General features: G+C 51.0%; 1 protein-coding gene across 1 annotated transcript in view; it reads left to right on the top strand.

The window, feature by feature from the left end:
* Window positions 1–20,278, top strand: part of KCNQ4 (potassium voltage-gated channel subfamily Q member 4) — a 120,271-nt gene that overhangs the window by 76,551 nt on the left and 23,442 nt on the right. Inside the window, exons 2-7 of the mRNA XM_063140549.1 lie at window positions 1,404–1,494; window positions 9,469–9,595; window positions 13,319–13,494; window positions 15,892–16,017; window positions 17,397–17,507; window positions 18,400–18,495. Of these exons, the coding sequence (XP_062996619.1) occupies window positions 1,404–1,494; window positions 9,469–9,595; window positions 13,319–13,494; window positions 15,892–16,017; window positions 17,397–17,507; window positions 18,400–18,495 (727 nt within the window). The remainder of the gene's footprint in view (window positions 1–1,403; window positions 1,495–9,468; window positions 9,596–13,318; window positions 13,495–15,891; window positions 16,018–17,396; window positions 17,508–18,399; window positions 18,496–20,278) is intronic.

Genomic DNA, 20,278 nt, shown 5'->3' with positions numbered 1-20,278 from the left:
ATTAATGCAAAATAAGGGCCCCTTCCCTTCTTCTGTGGCTAATTCTGTGGGGATTTATGGGGCCAAGGATAACTTTTCTGAGGAATAAGCTAAGAGTTGGAGCAATTGTATGGTTAGATTGTAAACTATTGAAGGCAGGACCCTCTCTCTTGCATAAACTGTTCTTTAAAGTGCCAGATACACTGGACTACTACTACTAGTAGTAATTATTACTATTATTATTATTAACAATAATTTGTTGTTATTATTTATTATCCCTAGAAAAAAGTAGTTAGTTTGAGGTGTGCAAAGGTTATTTGCTGTATATCACGCATAGCTCTCCTGGTAATTGAGCATGGATTTCTCCTCCCCAGAGTGTCTCCAGATTGCACATGCAGTAGGTGATAGAGAAGACTGAAATCTTTTTAAAATGGTTTCCCCCACCCCCATCAGAGGGAAACTTTTAAGATTACACATTCAGGTCTTTCCAAGCGAAGAAGGGATTGTCATCTGGGTGGTTCATGGGAAATCTCCCCTTCGCTTTGCAAAAAAGGAAAAAGTTCCGTGCCTCTAGCCACGACTTTCCGCAGTTTCTCCTGCCCCGTCGATTGCTCTATGCTGCCATCTTTTGCCAAAGTTTGCCATCTGCAGTTTGGTTGTGCATAAAACCCGATGCGCTCGCTGGCATGGGTGGCCCAGATTCTGGGTGCCCAAGGCAGAGAATGCAAACTGCTCCCACACTAACTAGCACAGGGCACAATTGGGCGAGAACGACACCTGCCACTTTGGTCCATTTCTCATTAAAGATGGTGGCAAATTCCAAAGCAGGTGGGGAGGTGTGCATGCGTGCATGCGTGCAAGTGCTGGGTTTTAGCTCCCACATCCCCAGATCAATTTTAGATCAGACTGCCCCATGCCTTCCCATTGGGTGTGGGGCAAGCGTTCGGGCGGAGAAGTTCAAAATGCAGGGTCTCCCCCCCCCCCGCCACGTCGCTTGTGGCAGGCCCATTGCGATTTGGGCCCATCTCCCTTTGAGCATGGCCTGATCCATCCCTGCATGACAATGTACTACTCCAAAGGAAGCCCTGCCTCACCCTTCCCTTGGGGCAACATTTAGAGTTGGGGGTTTAAGAAGCTCAACACATAAATAGCCTAGGACTTGAGGACTTTTATCCAGTCTTGAGCTCCTTAACCTCTTTATTATTATTTTTTAAGAAATTTGAGCGCTGGAGGAGGCATCTGCTGAAACCGCACCTGCCCTGCAGGGTTGTAATGCTCCTGCTTTGATCAACAGAAGGTGAAGGGAGCCGGTGTGTGCGCGCGCGTGCGTGTCCAAGCAAATGGTTCTCGTTTAAAGAGGAGCCAGAGATGTCCGGGGGTTCTAGCATGTGCTAACTTGTGTTCCCCTCCTTTTGTTGTTCCAGATTCCTCCTGGTCTTCAGCTGTTTGGTCCTGTCTGTGTTTTCAACCATCCCAGAACATCAAAAATTCGCCAACCAGTGTCTCTTCATCCTGGTAAGAGGGGCTTCCCCAGCACCCTCCTCATCTGCCTCACTGTTTGTGTCTGCCCATCTTTAAGTCTGTTCTTCATTCCCCTACACCCTCCTCTCCCCCACCCTGCCCCACATCTCCTTGCCTACACCCCCCCTCTCCTCAGGGGCAGCTCCGCTCTGCTCCCCTGGGAGCAAGTGGCAAGTGGCTCCTTCTCAACACCGAGTCTTGGCTTGAACTAGGACGGGCGCCAAGAGGGGTCGGCATGATTGGGAACCCGCTAAGGTCCTGCCTCAACAGGGGGGCCATTGCCAACCCCTGGCTTCTCTTTCGAGCTGCCACCTGCTCTCCATAAGTGAGAAGCAAAAAGAAGAAAGTGGTATGGATTGGGCTCACCAGGAGAGGACAAGCAGAAGGGGCAGAGGTGACCGTGGCAAAGAGGTGGGCGCACTCAAGGCAGCTTGGCCCAAAGCCCTCTCTGAAACGTGGAGCCAGCAAACGTGAGCTTCTCAGCAGGTGGCAGCAAGGAGGGGGAGCGTCAACCTCCGGCTGTGGCCCCCATCATCCACAGCCAGTGTGGCCCTGCCAGCTGGGGACAATGGGAGTTGTAGTCCAGCCCACCTTGGGGGCACCATGTTGTCTTATTGAAATGGAACAGAGACGAGGGCCATAGCTAGACCTAAGGTTTATCCCTGGATCGTCCAGGGGTCAAACCTGTTCATGTAGGTGACACACAGGGGATCCAGTGCTCAGTCGGGCGAACCCTGGAGGATCCCAGGATAAACCTTAGGTCTAGCTGTGGCCCTAGTCTCAGGATGCTGAAACAATACATAGTTTTATTCCAAGGAGATGCCCTACGCCTTTCAGCCCTGAATAATATATATGGGCCTTCTTCAAGGATTGGTATTTCAACTGACAGGACTCATCTTTTTCAGAGATCTCTGCAGACACTTCTAGAAATAATGACCCATGAAGAAGGGCCATATATATTATTCAGGGCCGAAGCGGTAGGGCTACGCCTTGGAATGAAAATACATATTTTTTCCAGACCCAGAGACTTGGTCTCTTTATTCCGTTGGACATTTTGGATATTCTCCAATTTTGTTTGACCCGGTCTTCTTGGAACAGCTGGAGTTACTCTATTTCTTCCTTTTTGTATGTTACACTTTGGCTGCTTTGTGGTTTTGCTGTGTGTTTTTATTGTTGTTTTATTTGCATGGCTTCTTCTTGCGTGTTCTGGGGAGACAAAAGAACTTAGCTGGTATCCGTTCATGCAGTGCCTTTGTCCAACGATGCCCCCTCCACACACACACACACACACACACACACACAAGACTCAACACTTTAAGAAGTGTGTTGAGAGAGCCAGGGTGGTGTCATGGTTAGAGTGTGGACCAGAACCCAGGAGACCCATGTCCTAGTCCCCACTCAGCCATGAAGCTCACTGGGTGACTTTGGGCCAGTCACTGACTCTCAGCCTAACCTACCTCACAGGGTTGTTGTGAGGAAGAGGAAGAGGAAGAACATGTAAGCTGCCTTTGGCTTCTTGGGGAAAAAGAGTAAATGTAATAAATACATAGCTAAAATAAAATGAGTCTTAGAAATTGTAATATATTAATAAAACAAGTATTATTAGCTAATTAATTAATGAGACTTGCCAAAGCAATTCCTTTCACGCCCCCTCCGTCCCGGTAACCTGGAGCTTTCAACACGAAAAGTATGAGGGTTATTATAAGCTGTAGCCCAGCCCAGCCCTTTTTTAAAAACAGCAACTGGTTGTCTCATAACTATTGATACTGAGATATTGAACCAATTAATCTGGCATTTCGTGACTCTGAGCCCACTTTCCCCAACCTGGCTGGAGAATGCGAAGAGTTGTACTCCCAGCAGATCTGGAGGGCACCAGGTCACCACCCAACAAGATGCTGTGATGGCCACTTAGCTCTGGGCCAAACTAGATGGCTGGGTTCACACAACACGCTACCCCTGCCCCTAGTGTGGATTGTTGTTGAATGACAGGTTACCGTACTGTCTGAACACAACGATTTTTCCACAGGGTGGGTTATTGTGTTGTCTGAACGCAGCTCTTTTTCCATGGGGTTGATCATTAACTATGCAGTATGGCTTGCTAACCACCCTAAACAACCCAACAACAAGCCATGGTTTCTCAAGTTGGCCTGTGCGAGAAAAATAAACCACAGTGCATGGTTAGCAAACCACCCTGAGGAAAACGCGCTGCATTCGGACAACACAATAACCCACCCTGTGGAAAATGTGCTGGGTTCTGACAACACGACAACCCATGGTGGGTTAGTGTGTTGTGTGAACCCAGCTAACGTGACACTAAAATATGTCCCCCTACAGTTGCTATTATCCCAGGAATATTATCCCAGGTGCTAATAGCAGCTGTGTGTGTTTGTGTGTGTGTCTATATGTGTTGAGTAGTTTCTTGGATAGCTTCTTTTAGAGTTCTGAAGGAGTGAAGAAGGGAATAGGTAAAACCCTCTCCCCAATGAGAACTGCAGTCTCCATGCACATCTGCCCTGCCCTGGTGCCTGCAATTTTCCTTTCGTTTGTTTTTTAAGATGGCTTTCGAAAAGGGTTTAATTCATGGAGGGGAAGATCTTTCAGTGGAAGCTGGTGGCTCCAAGGTCAGTGGAGCAGTGAATCCGCTCTGGGTTTCAGCCGGAACCAGTCAGCACTCTCTCCTTTAGAGTAGTGACTTGTTCCGGCTGAAACCCGGAGCAGATTCACCGCCTCACTGACCTCAGAGCCATCAGCCTCCACTTGGGATCTTTCCATAGCTATCAGCTTTTTGTGTTTCGAAAACTTATTTATTTCAGTAGCTCCATTTATGCATGTGCCGCTTTGCAAAGAACAGGCTGACAGGTCCTTGCCCCAAGGGACTTACAATCTAAAAATAGAGGCCCGGGAAACAACCAAGGAAGGGGAGGCTAAGGGAGGCAGGGTCAAAGCAGCCGTGTGTGTGTGTGGGGGGGACTATATGCAAACATTGCAGTTCCTCGTGCTTAGGCTCAATTATGGCAGGGATCCAGAACCAGCGGATTGTGGCCAAGGTTTTGCGGAAAAGGTGAGGTTTGCGGAGGAACTAGGAGGAAGGTAGAGGAAGGGCATCGTGCAGGTGTCCTGGGCGGCCGATCCAAGAATCCAGAGCGGCAAAGGAGAAAGGCAGGAGTTGTTTGCAGGAGACCTTTGTAGGGCTGAGGGGGGGCGAGAGATATGGGGCAGCAAGGCCACAGAGGACTTTGAAGGTGGAGGCCAGGATCTGAGAGTGGGCAGAAGGCCATGCCCCTCCTGAACCCCCCTCCCCTGGCTTCCTGTCCACTCCCAGATCCTGGCCTTCTCAGAGCAGCAAGAGAAATGACTGATTTCTGCAACAGGTGTGAGCGGATGAAGGTCAGAACTCGGGTGACCCTATGGAAAGGAGGACAGGGCTCCTGTATCTTTAACAGTTGTACTGAAAGGGGGATTTCAGCAGGTGTCATTTGCATGCATGCAGCACCTGGTGGAATTCCCTCTTCATCACCACAGTTAAAGCTGCAGGAGCCCTGCCTTCTTTTGTATCTGGTCACTCTAGTATAGCTCCTTCAGCTTTAACTGTTATGATAAAGAGGGAATTTCACCAGGTGCTGCACGTATACGAATGACACCTGCTGAAATCCCCTTTTCTATAAAACTGTTAAAGGTACAAGAGCCCAGTCCTCCTTGCCATATGACAGAAGATCAGAGAGAAGACTGCAGTAGTTGAGGTGAGAGAGGACCAGGGCACAGAACAGAATTCCCATGGAGAGGACCTGGTAGGAAGGGCTATATTTTCGGAAAGGTTATGGCAGCATAAGTGAAGTCTCCCCTTTCAGGAGCAGAGTACCTCTGAATGCCACGTGCTAGGGAGAAACGCCAGCAGAGAGCTGCTGCCCTGACCCCCTCTCCGTGGCCTTCCTGCAGGCATCTGGTCGGCCGCTCTGGGAAGTATAATGCTGGGTTAGGTGGACCTCTGCTCTGATCCAGCAGCAAGGGTTAGGTTCTGAATAGCCAGCAGCCCCGGACATTAACTTTACCTGCCTGGAAGATGCAAATGGCAACTTGGGGGAGGAAGGAAGACCAAACCCAGAAGAAAGAAACCTTTAAAAATGCAACTTCCCCCAAACTGTCAGAAACGGCTGACGCTGGATTTCTTCCGACTGAGATGGAGACTAAATTAAGAAGGTCCGTGTGACTTTCCCTCTAGTAAGCAAAATAGGGGCTTGTTTTTGCAACACCCAAAAAAAAAGAAGGGAGGCAACGAGGCAGGACAAAGCTGACGCTGCAGGAAAACGTGCCCTTTTTGACTCATGCTCAGAGGGTACGGGGAGGGACATAATGGGGCCGATCATATGGGCCAGGCGGGCCGAGGCTCCTGGGGCTCTGTGTGGATTCTTCGTCAGACCTGGAAAGGTGGAGGGGTTCTTGGGTTCTCCGTCAAGGGCAAGGCCTGTAGCTCAGTGCTAGAGCACCTGCTTTGCGTGCCAAAGGTCCCAGGTTCGATACCCGACACAGGACAGGAAAAACTCATGTTTGAAGCTCGGGAGGCAGTCCGTGAGCTGCTGTGCTACATCCTGTGGAGAGAAGAGGGGGGGCTGAATTGCCCCCACCAGCTGTACAGTGTCAGTGACTGTGGCTCCTCCCACTGCCAGCCACCTTCTCTGTGGCCTGCATTCCTGCTGTTATCTCTGACCTTAGATCAGAGATAACAGTGAGGATTTCAAGTACTTGAAAGGTTGTCACACAGAGGAGGGCCAGGATCTCTTCTTGAGCCTCCCAGAGTGGAGGACGCGGAAGAATGAGCTCAAGTTACGTGAAGCCAGATTCCAGCTGGACATCAGGAAAATCGTCCTGACTGTTAGAGCACTATGACAATGGAACCAATTGCTCAGGATGGTCGTGGGCTCTCCTACACTAGAGGCCTTCATAGAATCATAGAATAGCAGAGTTGGAAGGGGCCTACAAGGCCATCGAGTCCAACCCCCTGCTCAATGCAGGAATCTGCCCTAAAGCATCCCTGACAGATGCTTGTCCAGCTGCCTCTTGAAGGCCTCTAGTGTGGGAGAGCCCACAACCTCCCTAGGTCACTGGTTCCACCGTCGTACTGCTCTAACAGTCAGGAAGTTTTTCCTGATGTCCAGCCGGAATCTGGCTTCCTTTACTTGAGCCCGTTATTCCGTGTCCTGCACTCTAGGAGGACCGAGAAGAGATCCTGGCCCTCCTCTGTGTGACAACCTTTTAAGTATTGGAAGAGTGTTATCATGTCTCCCCTCAATCTTCTCTTCTCCAGGCTAAACATGCCCAGTTCTTTCAGTCTCTCTTCATAGGGCTTCGTTTCCAGACCCCTTCAAGGTACAGCTGGACAGCCATCTCTCAGGGATGTTTTTAAGCCTAGCCCTAGACTGGATGCAGAATGTCTTAACTCAAGACATTAATGCCTTAACTCAGTATATAAGTCAGCTTCCTACCTGCCTACCAAAATTAATAGTTTTTATGGCCAAAGTTTGTTTGGCAGAACTTCATCACTTCCACACAGGGCTGCATCCCCGGACTGTTCATGGATCCCACTGGAATGGTTCCATGGATTAAAATGATGCATTGGTGCTCCAATTGTCAGAGAACGTTGGCGGTGTGCTTTGAACAGCCTTTCCCAACCAGAGGTCCTCCAGATGTTTTGGACTACAACTCCTAGTATTCTTGACCATTGGCCATGCCAGCTGGAGCTGATGGGCATTGAAGTCAAGAACAGCTGGAGGGTACCAGATTGTCTTAGAATCTGGCTTCTGTTTAATTTGTCAGGTGTGCCCCGGAGCCTCTAGTCAAAGATGTATCTGGTGATTACTAGTTGATTAGTGGAATTTATTCCTTGTGCTCTCACATTCACATGTGGTTTCTTTTGGCTTCCCACCAGTGGAGGCTTCGCACCTTGGATAGCTCCTTTAGAGTTCTGACTGGTGCTGATTGAAACCTGGAGCGGCTTCACCCTCCAGTGGAGCCCAGAATTGCATCCAGTTCTGGGCTCCACAATTCAAGAAGGATGCAGACAAGCTGGAGCGTGTTCAGAGGAGGGCAACCAGGATGATCAGGGGTCTGGAAACAAAGCCCTATGAAGAGAGACTGAAAGAACTGGGCATGTTTAGCCTGGAGAAGAGAAGATTGAGGGGAGACATGATAGCACTCTTCAAATACTTAAAAGGTTGTCACACAGAGGAGGGCCAGGATCTCTTCTCAATCCTCCCAGAGTGCAGGACACGGAATAACGGGCTCAAGTTAAAGGAAGCCAGATTCCGGCTGGACATCAGGAAAAACTTCCTAACTGTTAGAGCAGTGCGACGGTGGAATCAGCCACCTAGGGAGGTTGTGGGCTCTCCCACACTAGAGGCATTCAAGAGGCAGCTGGACAACCATCTGTCAGGCATGCTTTAGGGTGGATTCCTGCATTGAGCAGGGGGTTGGACTCGATGGCCTTGTAGGCCCCTTCCAACTCTGCTATTCTATGATTCTATGAGGGGACTAATGGGGACTTGCCATTCAAGTCCAAGGATAGTGATAGTGCCATGTCCTCCAGCCTGAAGGATACAGGAGAAAGTACTGAAGGTTCCCCCCTGGGAAAAACAGCCTGAATCTCATCCTCATCTGAGTCTTCATTAGAGCCTTGTAGGCCCCTTCCAACTCTGCTATTCTATGATTCTGTGATTCTATTCAGCATCCTTGCTTCCATCCCCATTTTCTCCCTGCAGCCTCCCCCTGTCCCTTGGCCCCCACCTCCCCAGCTAAACAGACAACTTGTTTCTCACTGGAACTGTGTTGTCAAGAGTCTGTTACTGACGCTTTCACCCTGAGCAGTTAAGTGCTTGTGAATGTTCCGTGATCTCATAGCAAATCAAGTGATGATTGGGGACTCATAGTCAGCAAACAGGTGACAGTCAGTTTTCATACAAAACTTGAAAATATACACAGGCGGTTTCTGAGGAGGCCAGTCCTATGGGTCAGGTGGCTCAGCAGTGTGTGCCTTGCCCCTGCCCCACCTGCGGAGGCCTTCCAGCCCCGAGTTCTCCTACGGCTCTTGTAATGCACCCCCGCTCCTCTATGTCTGTTCAAAATTCACGCTAGCCATGTAAACTGTCTTCCTCTTCCAAAGAGAGCCTTCCCTAGCTGAGGTCTGGCTTTTGCTCGGAGAGGGATCAATGATTTGTAATGGGGACATTTATATTTAGAAAGCAGGTCCCTGTGTCACCCCTGCCCTTTCTGAGTTCTCGTTTCCGTTTGTGGGGTCCATGGGGGCTTGTGGGGGTGGCATGGCCATTGCGCTGCAGTGGAGCCTGCAGAAGGAAAACAGAGAGAGAAAGAGAGTCTGGGTGAGGTCTTGTTGCACATGGCTGGAACTACCACTTGGTAGCAATGTTTGATAAGAGCATAAGGACGAATGGCCTAGCTGGACCCTTGGTATGATCCAAGTTCTGTCTAGCCCAGAGCCTCATTTCAAACAGTTTTCTGGATGCCTCTGGGAAGCCAGCAAGTGGGGCAGCAGGGATCACTTGTTGTTTATCCCTTGTGTCTGGTATTCAGAGATAGACTTCCCCTTAACATGGAGGTTCTGTTTAGCTATTATGGCTACCGGTTACGGACTCTGCCCTGAATTTAATCCTTTCTTACGCTCTTCCAAATTAGAACCTACCTCTAAATGTTGGGGTGGTGAATTTCAGAATTTAATGACGTATTATAAGAAGTAGTTCTTTTCTTTATTCATTTGTATTTTCCCACAAATCAGCATCATTCGGTAATCTTCCACCGTGTCCTCTCACTACCACTCCCAATAGCTCTTAGCGTTACAAGTGAAGGAAAAAATTTTTCACGGCTGGGTGGCTTTCTTCTACTCGGATGGTGGCCTTTGTGACCATTCCCCGGCCCGCCACAATTTCCACACCTGATTTTTCTCTCTTCCCCTCCCTGCAGGAGTTTGTCATGATTGTGGTTTTCGGAATGGAATACATCATCCGGGTCTGGTCAGCCGGCTGCTGCTGTCGCTACAGAGGATGGCAGGGACGCTTCCGATTTGCCCGGAAACCTTTCTGCGTCATAGGTATGCGTACAAGGGGGTGGGGTGCATGACCCTCACTTTGCCCCCATATTCGCCGGGAGGGGAGGTGTCACGGGAAGCCGTGTAGCAACAGGACAAGAGGTGGGCGGCTGAATCTGGGCTTGCAAGCTTTGACCTTCCAGCAGGGTAGCAGCTGTGTTTGTCTGTTGCAACGAAAACAACATGGAGTCTTATGGCACCTTAAAGGCCAACACATTTCTTCTGGTATAAGCTTTTGTAGATGAGAGTCCACCACATCAGATGCATGGTGCGTTACACAGAGCTATATTTTTTATTTAATGAAACATTTTTTTCTCCGTCTTCTCAGCCAAGAAGGCTTTAGGTACAGTCAATAAAAGCAAGACAGTGGCTCAGTTCAGGCAACACAATTCTCAGTGGAGAATTTAGAACTCCACAGTGGAGTTCTTAAACCACCGTTGAGAAATGTGTTGTCTTTTTGGAAAACATTCCACACTGAATATCCACGCTGTGCAGAGGAGAATTCCTGCACAACGGTTCTGTTGCGTGTTGTTTGGAGGGCTTCATGGAGTTTTCCGTTGCATTGCGTTGTCTTTCCTCAGTAGTTACAGAGTTCCCTGACAAGAGCGGCGAAAGGAGCAAGTGCTGCTCTAGGAGAGCTACCAGGAAAAGTTTTTTGCAGCTGCTGATGGGATACCATCGGGACGACCTGGGGAGGAGAGAGGGTGGAGGAACTGTCATTCAAACATCACGATGGATTTTACTCAACTCCATGGTAGCCCACTGTCTCACAACGGTGGAGTTAGAACATGTTGTGTGAGGAGTGCCCCCTAAAAGCTCAACTGTTGAGTGAAAATTTCCACCCTGCGTTGATTAACATGTTGTCTAAATTGAGCCAGTCACTGCCTGCTAGTTTACAGTCTTACAGCTGCTTTGCGTGGCATTTTTGGTAGAAAGGCCAGGGAGGACTCAGATCAGTCTATCAATACCAGCACAGAAGGAGAAAGGGATTGGAAGGGGAGGGAAATGAACAGAAAAGGGCTCCCCTCCCCACCCATCGCTCTAGTCACAGAGGGAAGTGATGAGTACCCACACCAGGGATTTGGAGCCCTTAGCTCCAGAACCTCATCCAGTCCACAGAGGTTCCACGTTCCAGTCCTTAGCTGTGTTGAGTTGGGTTCTGGTTCTGCCAGGTCCAAGTCATCAATCAGGTTCTTTTGGTTATCAAGAGGAAAACAAGCCACTTGTGCAAAAAGAAAAGATGTCAGTTTATTGGTGGGAAATGGATGCAGAATACATACATGCAAAGAAAGTCCGCACCTCCTTCCAGCTAGCCAAGCTTTCAGAGCTGGGTCCCCACGATAGACGGAAGCCGTCCCTTTGGGCCACAGCAGGTTCTCCAGGCCAGTTGCGCAGTTCCTCCTGGAGCGAAGCCAAAGCACGAAGCCTGTGCCTGGGATCTTCTAGGCCGGCCTTCCTCAACCTGGAGCGCTCCAGATGTGTTGGACTGCATCTCCCAGAATGCCCCAGACATCAGAGCTGGCTGGGGCATTCTGGGAGTTGTAGTCCAACACCTCTGGAGCGCCCCAGGTTGAGGAAGGCTGTTTTAGGCGCTTCTGCTAGGTGCCTGCCTCCCTTCCAGGAGCTGACAGGCTGCATCCCTCCCCCATCTCAGAAGAAGCTGGGGCGGGGGGGGGGGGGGCGAGGGCTCCCTCTCACACTTCCCAAAGCATTTAAACTTGGGAAATTAATAGCCTTTTCTAGTGCCTCATTAGGAGTGAAAACCTCCCAGCTCACCCTGAGGTAAGTCTCTATGAGGAAGGGGTGATGTTCTAGTCTCTCCCACGCAGTTCAAAACTGGGTCCTAGTCCAAAATCCAGAATAGCTAAGGAAATTCTGTAGTTCCCAAGACAGTGACGGAGTTTGAACAACTGCTGCATTTTGAATTGGCGCCCCCCACCCCCCGTGGACTCAGAGCTCTGCAAACTCAGCCATGGGCAAAGGGCTCTCTCATGTCAAGGGGTTACAGAGGCCTTTTGCTTGTGTCTTCATGCCGTATTGAAGAAAGCAGGTGGGATAATATTAAGACAAGGGCTCTAGTGGGGCTGAGATGGGAGGTCACGGGGCGTGGGTTAGAGATTTGAAGGCTTGTGGGGGAAATCAGGGAAAAAAAACAAGGAAAATGTGTGTATCTATCCCAATCTTTCAAAAATCCCTAGGGGAAAAAATGGGGGGAGAAACAGGGTTTATTTTCATTTTTTTCTGTTCCCTCTCCTTCCCCCCCCCCGGATTTTCTCCCCCCAGGCCTTCACATCTCTAGGCTGAATTGCAGCTGGTGCCTGCCCATTGGCCCATCCCAAATGTAGGGGGTCTTCAGCCATTTTATTGTATGGTTTTAATTTGCGAAAGGGTTTTAATAACTGCTTCCTTCAGATGATTAAATCTCATTATAATTTTTTTTAACATCAGCTGATAGCAATAGATACTGTGGCTGAAGTTAGCGTTGATTGGATTTTCTGCTCCATGTATGTTTTTGCATTTGTAGTTTGCATTTAGATTTGCATCTGCTAGTTGACCTCATAAGGTTGTATTTTTTAGTGGCTGGTCTCTGACCACAACTAAATAAACTTGGCTAATAATTGCTTCCCAAGGTGGGAATTGGGGCGTCCCAACTTGTGGCTGTGGTCATGAGACACGTCTTGATGCCAGATACACACCCCTGCCTGCCTGCCTGCCCAGATGTAGCCAGATCGGCTGTGTCCCAAACCTGGCAGAGTCCCTTTTCGGGGGCACGCACGCACGCACACCTGCCTTTGGCTGAGCGGGTCCAATTCTCCCAACAGCGGGAGACCATGAGTGCCACCTGCTGGAGGTCGCTAGTGCTACACACATCCCTGGTTTCGGGATGCTTTCCCAGGAATGCTCCTGTAGACCTTGCAAAAGCAAAAAGGTGGACTTCCAGCTCCCTCACAGCAATTCCATTTCATGGAATCTTTCCCATTTTCAAATTCTTAATGGTATGTGTGAGTGTGTGTGGTGTTTTCATTCCCTGCCCCATCCATCATAGAGTGAGTGCCAAGGCTCTCGATGTGGGTGGGTGTCATTTGGGGCCAGGATGGGAAGCTTTTGACCTTTAAGCAATGAGCTTCTGTACTTTAGGCCTTCAGGCTGGAGTGCAGAATTTCAGGCTTGGAGTTCCTGTCTGGCCGCGCCCTTTCCTCCATCCACCAATCGTTTGCTGGTTTCCCGGCTGTTGTGCAACTTTCCCCCATGCCCTAAACGGCTGAAATGCCTCCCCTAAGGCTGAGCGTCAAGAAGAGCATCAAGCAAAAAGAGGTGTGAGGGTCGGTGTTATGTATTTATTTATTTATTTATTTTGCAGTATTGATATACCGCTCCCCATTCAAAATTTCAGAGCGGTGTACAAGATAAAATAAAATAAAAACAGAATAAAACCACATTAAAATAGATTTTTTAAAAAAAAGACGCAAAGTGAACGGTGGCCGGTCGTCGTTCCTGGAACAACCACGTTTTCAGGAGGCGCCAAGAGGAATCCAGAGTTGGAGCCTGCCCCGCCCACCACTGAAACTCGGCCCCCGAGGGCCTCACCACCATGGGATTTGGTGGTTCAACCCACCTGCGTTAAAGGGGGGGGAGGTGCTAAAGGGGAGGGATTGACATACTACTGACAGGCCTGTGCCTTGACCCTGCCCTGGGCCGCATCCCCCTCCCTCTGCTCTGCTCCAGATTTCATCGTCTTCATCGCCTCTCTGGCCGTCATCGCTGCCGGCACCCAGGGCAACATCTTCGCTACCTCGGCGCTGCGCAGCATGCGCTTCCTGCAGATCCTGCGCATGGTCCGCATGGATCGCCGCGGCGGAACCTGGAAGCTTCTGGGCTCAGTGGTCTATGCTCACAGCAAGGTGAGTCAGCAGCTGCAGAGAAGAGGGAGCCTGGGAAGCAGGCGGCTGTGTGCAAGGTGCAGCAGCCCCCAGCCTGGCTTCAGCGCCTCGGGCTTGCTTTTAACCTTTTTGAGGGGGGAATTGGTGGCTTGGGTGAGCAGAAAGGTCCCAGGTTCAGACCCCAGCATCTTACAAGTCGAGCTGTCTGAAACCCAGGACAGCTGCTGCCAGTCAGTGCCAGTAATACTGGGCTACATGGACCACGGGTCTGACTCAGTATAAGGCAGCGTCCCAAGCTCCTATTTAGGGAAGGCCCATAGCTCAGTGATGGAGTTCCTGCTTTGCGTCACCCCCTGGCTTCTCTAGGTAAGGCTAGGGAAGAATCCAGCCTGAAATCCTTAAGGAGCTGCTGCCAGTCAGTATCAGCAATACTGGGCCAAATGTCTGACTCATTGTGAGGCAGCTTCCTGTGTTCCTATTTAGAGAGGGCCTGAAGGTCCCAGGTTCGATCCCTGGCATCTCTAGGTGGGGCGAGGAAAGAACCCTGCCTGAAGCGCTGGAGAGCGGCTGCTGCCAGTCAATGTCAACAGTACTGGGCTAGATGGACCACAAGGGTCTGAATTAGTATAAAGCAGCTTCATGGGTTCCTCTGTTGCCGCTCCCCTGGTGCGCCATGTGGCTGTGGATGGTAGCAGGTGGACAACCTTCCTCTGGGCTTGTCTGCCAGGACTGATCTTTTCATTAAGGAATCCCTGATAAGAGCCTGAATTTCCTCTCAATGAAATGCTCACACCAGAACAGCAGTGGGGATTGGGCTGGTCATGATGAGCTGGAGACAGGCAGCTGTTTTTCAGAAACTGAAAGGGGCTTGAGAGAGGGAGGGAGGGAGGGAGAGAGGGAGGGAGGGAGGCATGCGTGCACACACAGCACACACACACACACACACACACAGAGAAAGCAGTGGTTTTACTGCCACCTACATGGAAGGGCCCTGGCATAGTGGTAGAGCCCCTGCCAAAGGTCCCCAGTTTGCACTCTTCAAATACTTAAAAGGTTGTCACACAGAGGAGGGCCAGGATCTCTTCTTGATCCTCCCAGAGTGCAGGACACGGAATAACGGGCTCAAGTTAAAGGAAGCCAGATTCCGGCTGGACATCAGGAAAAACTTCCTGACTGTTAGAGCAGTGCGACAATGGAATCAGCTACCTAGGGAGGTTGTGGGCTCTCCCACACTAGAGGCATTCAAGAGGCAGCTGGACAACCATCTGTCAGGGATGCTTTAGGGTGGATTCCTGCATTGAGCAGGGGGTTGGACTCGATGGCCTTGTAGGCCCCTTCCAACTCTGCTATTCTATGATTCTATGATTCTATGATTCTATGATCCCTGGCAGCATTTCCAGGTAGGGCGAGGAAAGGGTCCTGCCTGAAACCCTGGTGAGCCATTGCTGCCAGTCAGTGTCGACAATATTAGGCTAGATGGCCTAGTGGTCGGGCTTCATTTAAGGCAGCAACTCCCTGGGTCCTTGTCGGACGTACCTGGGCCCTTATCTCAGTGGTAGAGGCCCTGCTTTGCATGCAGAAGGTCTCGGGTTCAATCCGCGGCATCTCCAGGTAGACCTGGGAAAAGCTCCAGGTAGAGCTACTTAAAATCCCGGAGAGCTGCTGCTAGTCAAAGTAGGCAATACTGAGCAAGATGGGCCCAGTGGCCTGACTTGGCAGAAGGCAGGTTCCAGCGTTCCTGGGTTTGGCAGATGCTTGGAAATAATACACACACACGAAAAGTCAAATATATTTGGCCAGAAACAAAAGTGGGCTGAACATCAACATGCATCCCAAGCAGGAATTTACTGCCACCTGCATGGAAGGGCCCTGGCATAGTGGTAGAGCCCCTGCTTCCAATGCCAAAGGTCCCCGGTTCGATCCCCAGCAGCATTTCCAGGTAGGGCGAGGAAAGGATCCTGCCTGAAACCCTGGTGAGCCGTTGCTGCCAGTCAGTGTCGATAATATTAGGGCTAGATGGCCCAAGGGTCTGACTCAGTATAAGGCCTCTTGTTGTGTTCCCATGACCTTCCCCCTCGGCATGGGAAGGGCAGGGACTGAGTGGGCAGGGAGGGCCGTTGCATGTGTGGGCCGAGGATTCCCCCTCCCAACTTTTAACCCTCAGGTGAGTAGCCTGAACATCCACCTGTTCATCCGATTTGTACCCTGCCTTCCTACCAGGAACACTCTGGCACCCAAGGTGGCTTTTACAACCCTAAATAAAACTGGGCTAAACCAACGATAAAGGGCTTTTCTTTCCCCCGCCTCTTGGCTTTGCCAGTCGGCCGTGGCATGTCTTTGCTCGGGCTCCGGTGCCCGAGATTGCTGTTGGGTCTCCATGGCAAAAGTTCACTTTCGGGCTCTGTGTCATGCTGGCAGGAGCTGATCACAGCCTGGTACATTGGGTTCCTGGTCCTCATCTTTGCCTCCTTCCTTGTCTACCTGGCGGAAAAAGATGCCAACAAAGATTTCCTCACCTATGCAGACTCGCTGTGGTGGGGTACGGTAAGTCGGACACTTTTTTGATCTGGCTGGGGCCTTTTGTCTTAGGGCAGGGGAGGAGGGAGCAAGAGGAAGCCCATGTGCAAGACAGTGGTTGATGTCATACCGAGCAGGTGGGCGGCAACAAATCTCTCCAGGGCCCAGGGTTTGGTGAGTGCAGGCAATCCCCTGCATGATCTGAAATCTGTGGGGCTGGGGGAGGCAGCTGGATTGGACGACAGAGCAATGGAAGAAGTAGGACCGTCTTGCTGGCTGGTGTCGTGGCCGGGCCTGTTCCCCTTAGGCTGGGGGAAGGAGTTTCAGGCGATCGATCGGAATCAGGTCCTGAAGCAGAGGAGGCAGCGCCAGAAACGTACTGGCCTACACGGGAGGTGGGGGAGGTGGTTCCCACGGGCTCCTCACCAGCTGGGGGTGAACCTTCGCCAGACCTTATCACTGAGAACGTTAACCACACACAGTCTGGGGGAAGTCCGTAGTCTTCAGAGGGGGAGGGCAGCGCTTCAGGGCTCGCTGACCCTAGAGTTCGCCAAAGACTCAAATGGGCGGAACTAAAGGAAGGCGAGAGAAGGTCCCCGGGGTCATCCCATGAAGCTGATTGGTGGGAGAGCCAGGACAAATAGAAGGAAGGACTTCTTCACACAGCGCAGAGTTAAATTATGGAACTCACTACCACAGGATGTAGTGATGGCCACCAATTTGGATGGCTTTAAAAGGGGGTTGGATAAATTCCTGGAGGCGAAGGCTATCCATGGCTACTAGCCCTGGTGGTTGTGTGCTGTCTCCAGTATCAGAGGCAGTAAGACTGTGTGCACCAGTTGCTGGGGAACATGGGTGGGAGGGTGCTATTGCACCGTGTCCTGCTTGTTCATCCCTGGCTGACGGCTGGCTGGCCACTGTGCGAACAGAGTGCTGGACTAGATGGACCCTTGGCCTGATCCAGCATCAGGGCTCTTCTGATGTTCTTAAGGTCGGCCTGGCTAGCTTCTCGCCAAAGGCTTCTTCTGAACCAGCCTCCTTGAAGTTAAAACGTTCTGGGAAAAGGCTTTCCCTTTTTCTTGAAAGGACAATTGTCTTGCTTAGTTTGCATAGTTTTGCCTAGAGGAAAGTTCCTAAAGGTTGGACTCTCTTCAGGTGGGAAGGGAAGTTTATAGCCTGAATAAAGCTTTGTGGATTGCGTAGCAGACCCCAGAAGGTGGGAGGTTTTGGGAAACACAACAGCTGGGGGATGCTTGGAGTTGTCATTCACCATACCTGGAGGGCACCAGGTGAGGGGAGGCTGAACTAGGAGAATGGAGCAAAAATCATGTGGTACTGGAGGCTCCTTGGGGGCAGGGACCTGTCTTTTTCATGCAGCTGCCACAACTTCTCTTCTCCGCTTTCAGATCACACTCACCACAATTGGCTATGGGGACAAGACCCCCCAGACGTGGCTGGGCCGGGTGCTGGCTGCCTGCTTTGCCCTGCTGGGCATCTCCTTCTTTGCTCTACCTGCTGTAAGTGGTCCCGAGGAGGTGGGGGGGAGTGCAGGGCTGCCTGGGACAGTAGGACGCCTCGTTTCCCCCACAGACATACACACACATGCATCCCTCAGCGCAGGGGGGGTGGCGCCAGGGTCTTGCCGAGCGTGTGCACACTGGGTTCCCTGGATTGCGCCTCTTTCCTCTCACACCAGTCGATGAAAGAAACAAAAGTACCCATTCATTTGTATGGGTGGCCAAAATCAGAAACACCTGTGTGGGAGGGGGATGCTGTTCCTCCCCAGGTATTGCTAGCTCTCAAGGATCTCCTGCTTGACACTTTCCCCTTTGCGGGGAAAGAGGGGGATTTAGGAATCCTTCAGTTGCTCCCTCCCTTCGCCCCCCCCCCACCACATAGATAAAGATTCTGTGGTGGGAGCACAAAGTAAGCAAATGTTTCCCAGGGCAGCGAAATAACTGGAGTTGCCCCAGGTGAAGTTGGATGAGTTGTTAAATTGCAGGAAAACAGCAGCAATCGGGTAGCAAGGAGGCTCTGGCTGAGCCGGTAGATTTCTTGGGGTGCTTCCAGATGAAGCTTTTATGGTGTAACTGCCCTGCCTCGAATGTGGGGGGGAAAAACCCTCCTATATTTTCCCACCACAAAAGATCCGCCTGGGAGGGAAGTGCAGACTGGCTGCCCAGTGCCTTTGGGCTGGTGGCACGAGCAGCCTCATCTTCTGGAAGCCCCCTTAGTTCCAGGAGAAGCTGGGACAACCAGGTCTCTCCTGCCCTTTCAGGCCCAGATGTCTGGGGCTGGTGGAAGAGCAAAACCTTGGGCCTTGGTGCTTCCCTTGGGCCCAGAATTAACCCCTGACCTCCACGCCCTGCCGTTGCTGAGAGGTTGGGTCCATTTCTCTTTTCCATACAGGGGATCCTGGGTTCAGGTTTTGCTCTCAAAGTCCAAGAGCAACATCGACAGAAGCATTTTGAGAAGAGACGGACGCCGGCGGCCAACTTGATCCAGGTGGGTGAGAAACGGGCAGCGGTTCTCGAGAAGCCCTAGCCTGGAGCTGTGGGAGGGCCACAATCCTGGGATTTCCTCCATTGTGAAGCAATGCCCTTGTGGTTGTGAAGGTCAGCTTGAGAGGACCTGGGCAACATTTGCTGGCATCTTCAAAGGCTTCGGTCGGAGCAGTGGCCTGCATAGCTCCACCCTATGACAAACAAGATGAGAATACGTAATGCAAAATATGAGTAAATTAGGTTGACTCGGACAGGCCATCTGCATGCTAGTACTTTATTGATCAGTATCATACTTTTCCGGTTTTTCCACAGGCACAAGGCTGACCTGGAGTCCATTAAACTCCCCCCCCCACTTGCAGCCACTCCTCCCCCCTCACCTGCCCATCAACCCAAGGGACTTACCTAAGGCCTCCGCACGTGCCAGCAAGCTGCCTGGCCCCCTCTCTGGGCTCCCTGCTGCCAGCCACTCCACACCCCCACAGCCAGCTGTGTTAATATAACCTGTTGCTTAGCAACACAAAGTTCTTCTCATAGCTCAGAACCACCAGTAGACAAAGTTCTTCTTATAGCTCAGAACCTTCAGCATGTCATAACTCAGAACCTCCGTGATACACATTGTCATGCATGACCTTAGCATTATATATATCACATTTATGTAGGTTGCCGTGTGGCGTGGGAGAGAGCTAGTGGGAGAGCGCCTGATTATGTATGTTTGTTTGTTTTTATTAGATTTGTATGCCACCCAACTAGAACATGCCCCCAGGGTGGTTTACAATCATAAAACCAAACAACAACTGAGTAACAAAACAACAATACAATATGAAACATTGCAAAGTTTTTTAAAAATGTTGAATGCATCGAGGAGTAAGTAGTCAAAGTAATAAATCAAGCAACAGATTAAAGATGTTAGTTGCCTGCTTAAAGAGGAAGGTCTTAGCCTGGCGTCTGAATGTATACAGTGACGATGCCAGGCAGATCTCACTGGGAAGGGCACCCCACAGGCAAGCTGCCGCTGCCGAAAAGGCTCTTCTGCACCCTTGTGGGTCGTGGCACTCGGCGAAGAGCCTCCAAAGACCTCCTTAGTGATCAGGCAGGAACATACGGGAGGAGGCCCTCTTTCTGCTTGACATGCAGAAGGCCCCAAACGCAATTCCTCAATAAGGAATGGGCCATCTATCCCAGCAGAGCATCTTGCACAAAGTCCCAGGTTCAGTCTGCAGCATCTCCACATAGAGGCGCCTGCTGCTGGTTTGCTTGGAGTAGATGTGGGAATGCAGGAAGTTGCCTTATGCCATTTGCCCATTTAGCCCCCTAGCGCCAAATCTAAACCCTCCAAGGTCTTTCCCAGCCCACGGAAGACCCTTTGACTGGAGATGCATACGAAGCAGGGAACGTCTGAATGCGAGGCACGAGCTCTGGCAGCGAGCCGTGGTCCCTTCCCGAGACTTCCTTATCAGGGATGCTTCCCCACCCCGCCTGTCCCCAGAGAGGCAGTGGCAGACAGTTGAAGTGATCTGATCATGGCCGAAACCCCCATGAGCTGGCAGTTCGCTTGTTACATTTTTTTGGGGGGGGGGGGCGATCTGACGCCTCCTCTGCTCATCTTTGTCCTGTCCACGGCCTCTTTTTCGGCCCCTGGTTCCCTCCCCCGACTGCACGTACTGTTCCAACTCCGCTGTTCTGGCTGTGCCTCCGTCAGCTTTGCCTTTCATAACGCAGAGCCCGCCGTCCAAGCGAAGTCTGGCATATCAGCCTCGTGTCTAGGTAGCCTCTCTCCTATTGTA

Source organism: Elgaria multicarinata, chromosome 13, assembly GCF_023053635.1.
Source record: "Elgaria multicarinata webbii isolate HBS135686 ecotype San Diego chromosome 13, rElgMul1.1.pri, whole genome shotgun sequence".
Lineage (NCBI taxonomy): Eukaryota > Metazoa > Chordata > Lepidosauria > Squamata > Anguidae > Elgaria > Elgaria multicarinata.
The sequence above is the reverse complement of the archived record's forward strand: the minus strand, read 5'-3'. Positions and strand labels throughout refer to the sequence as shown.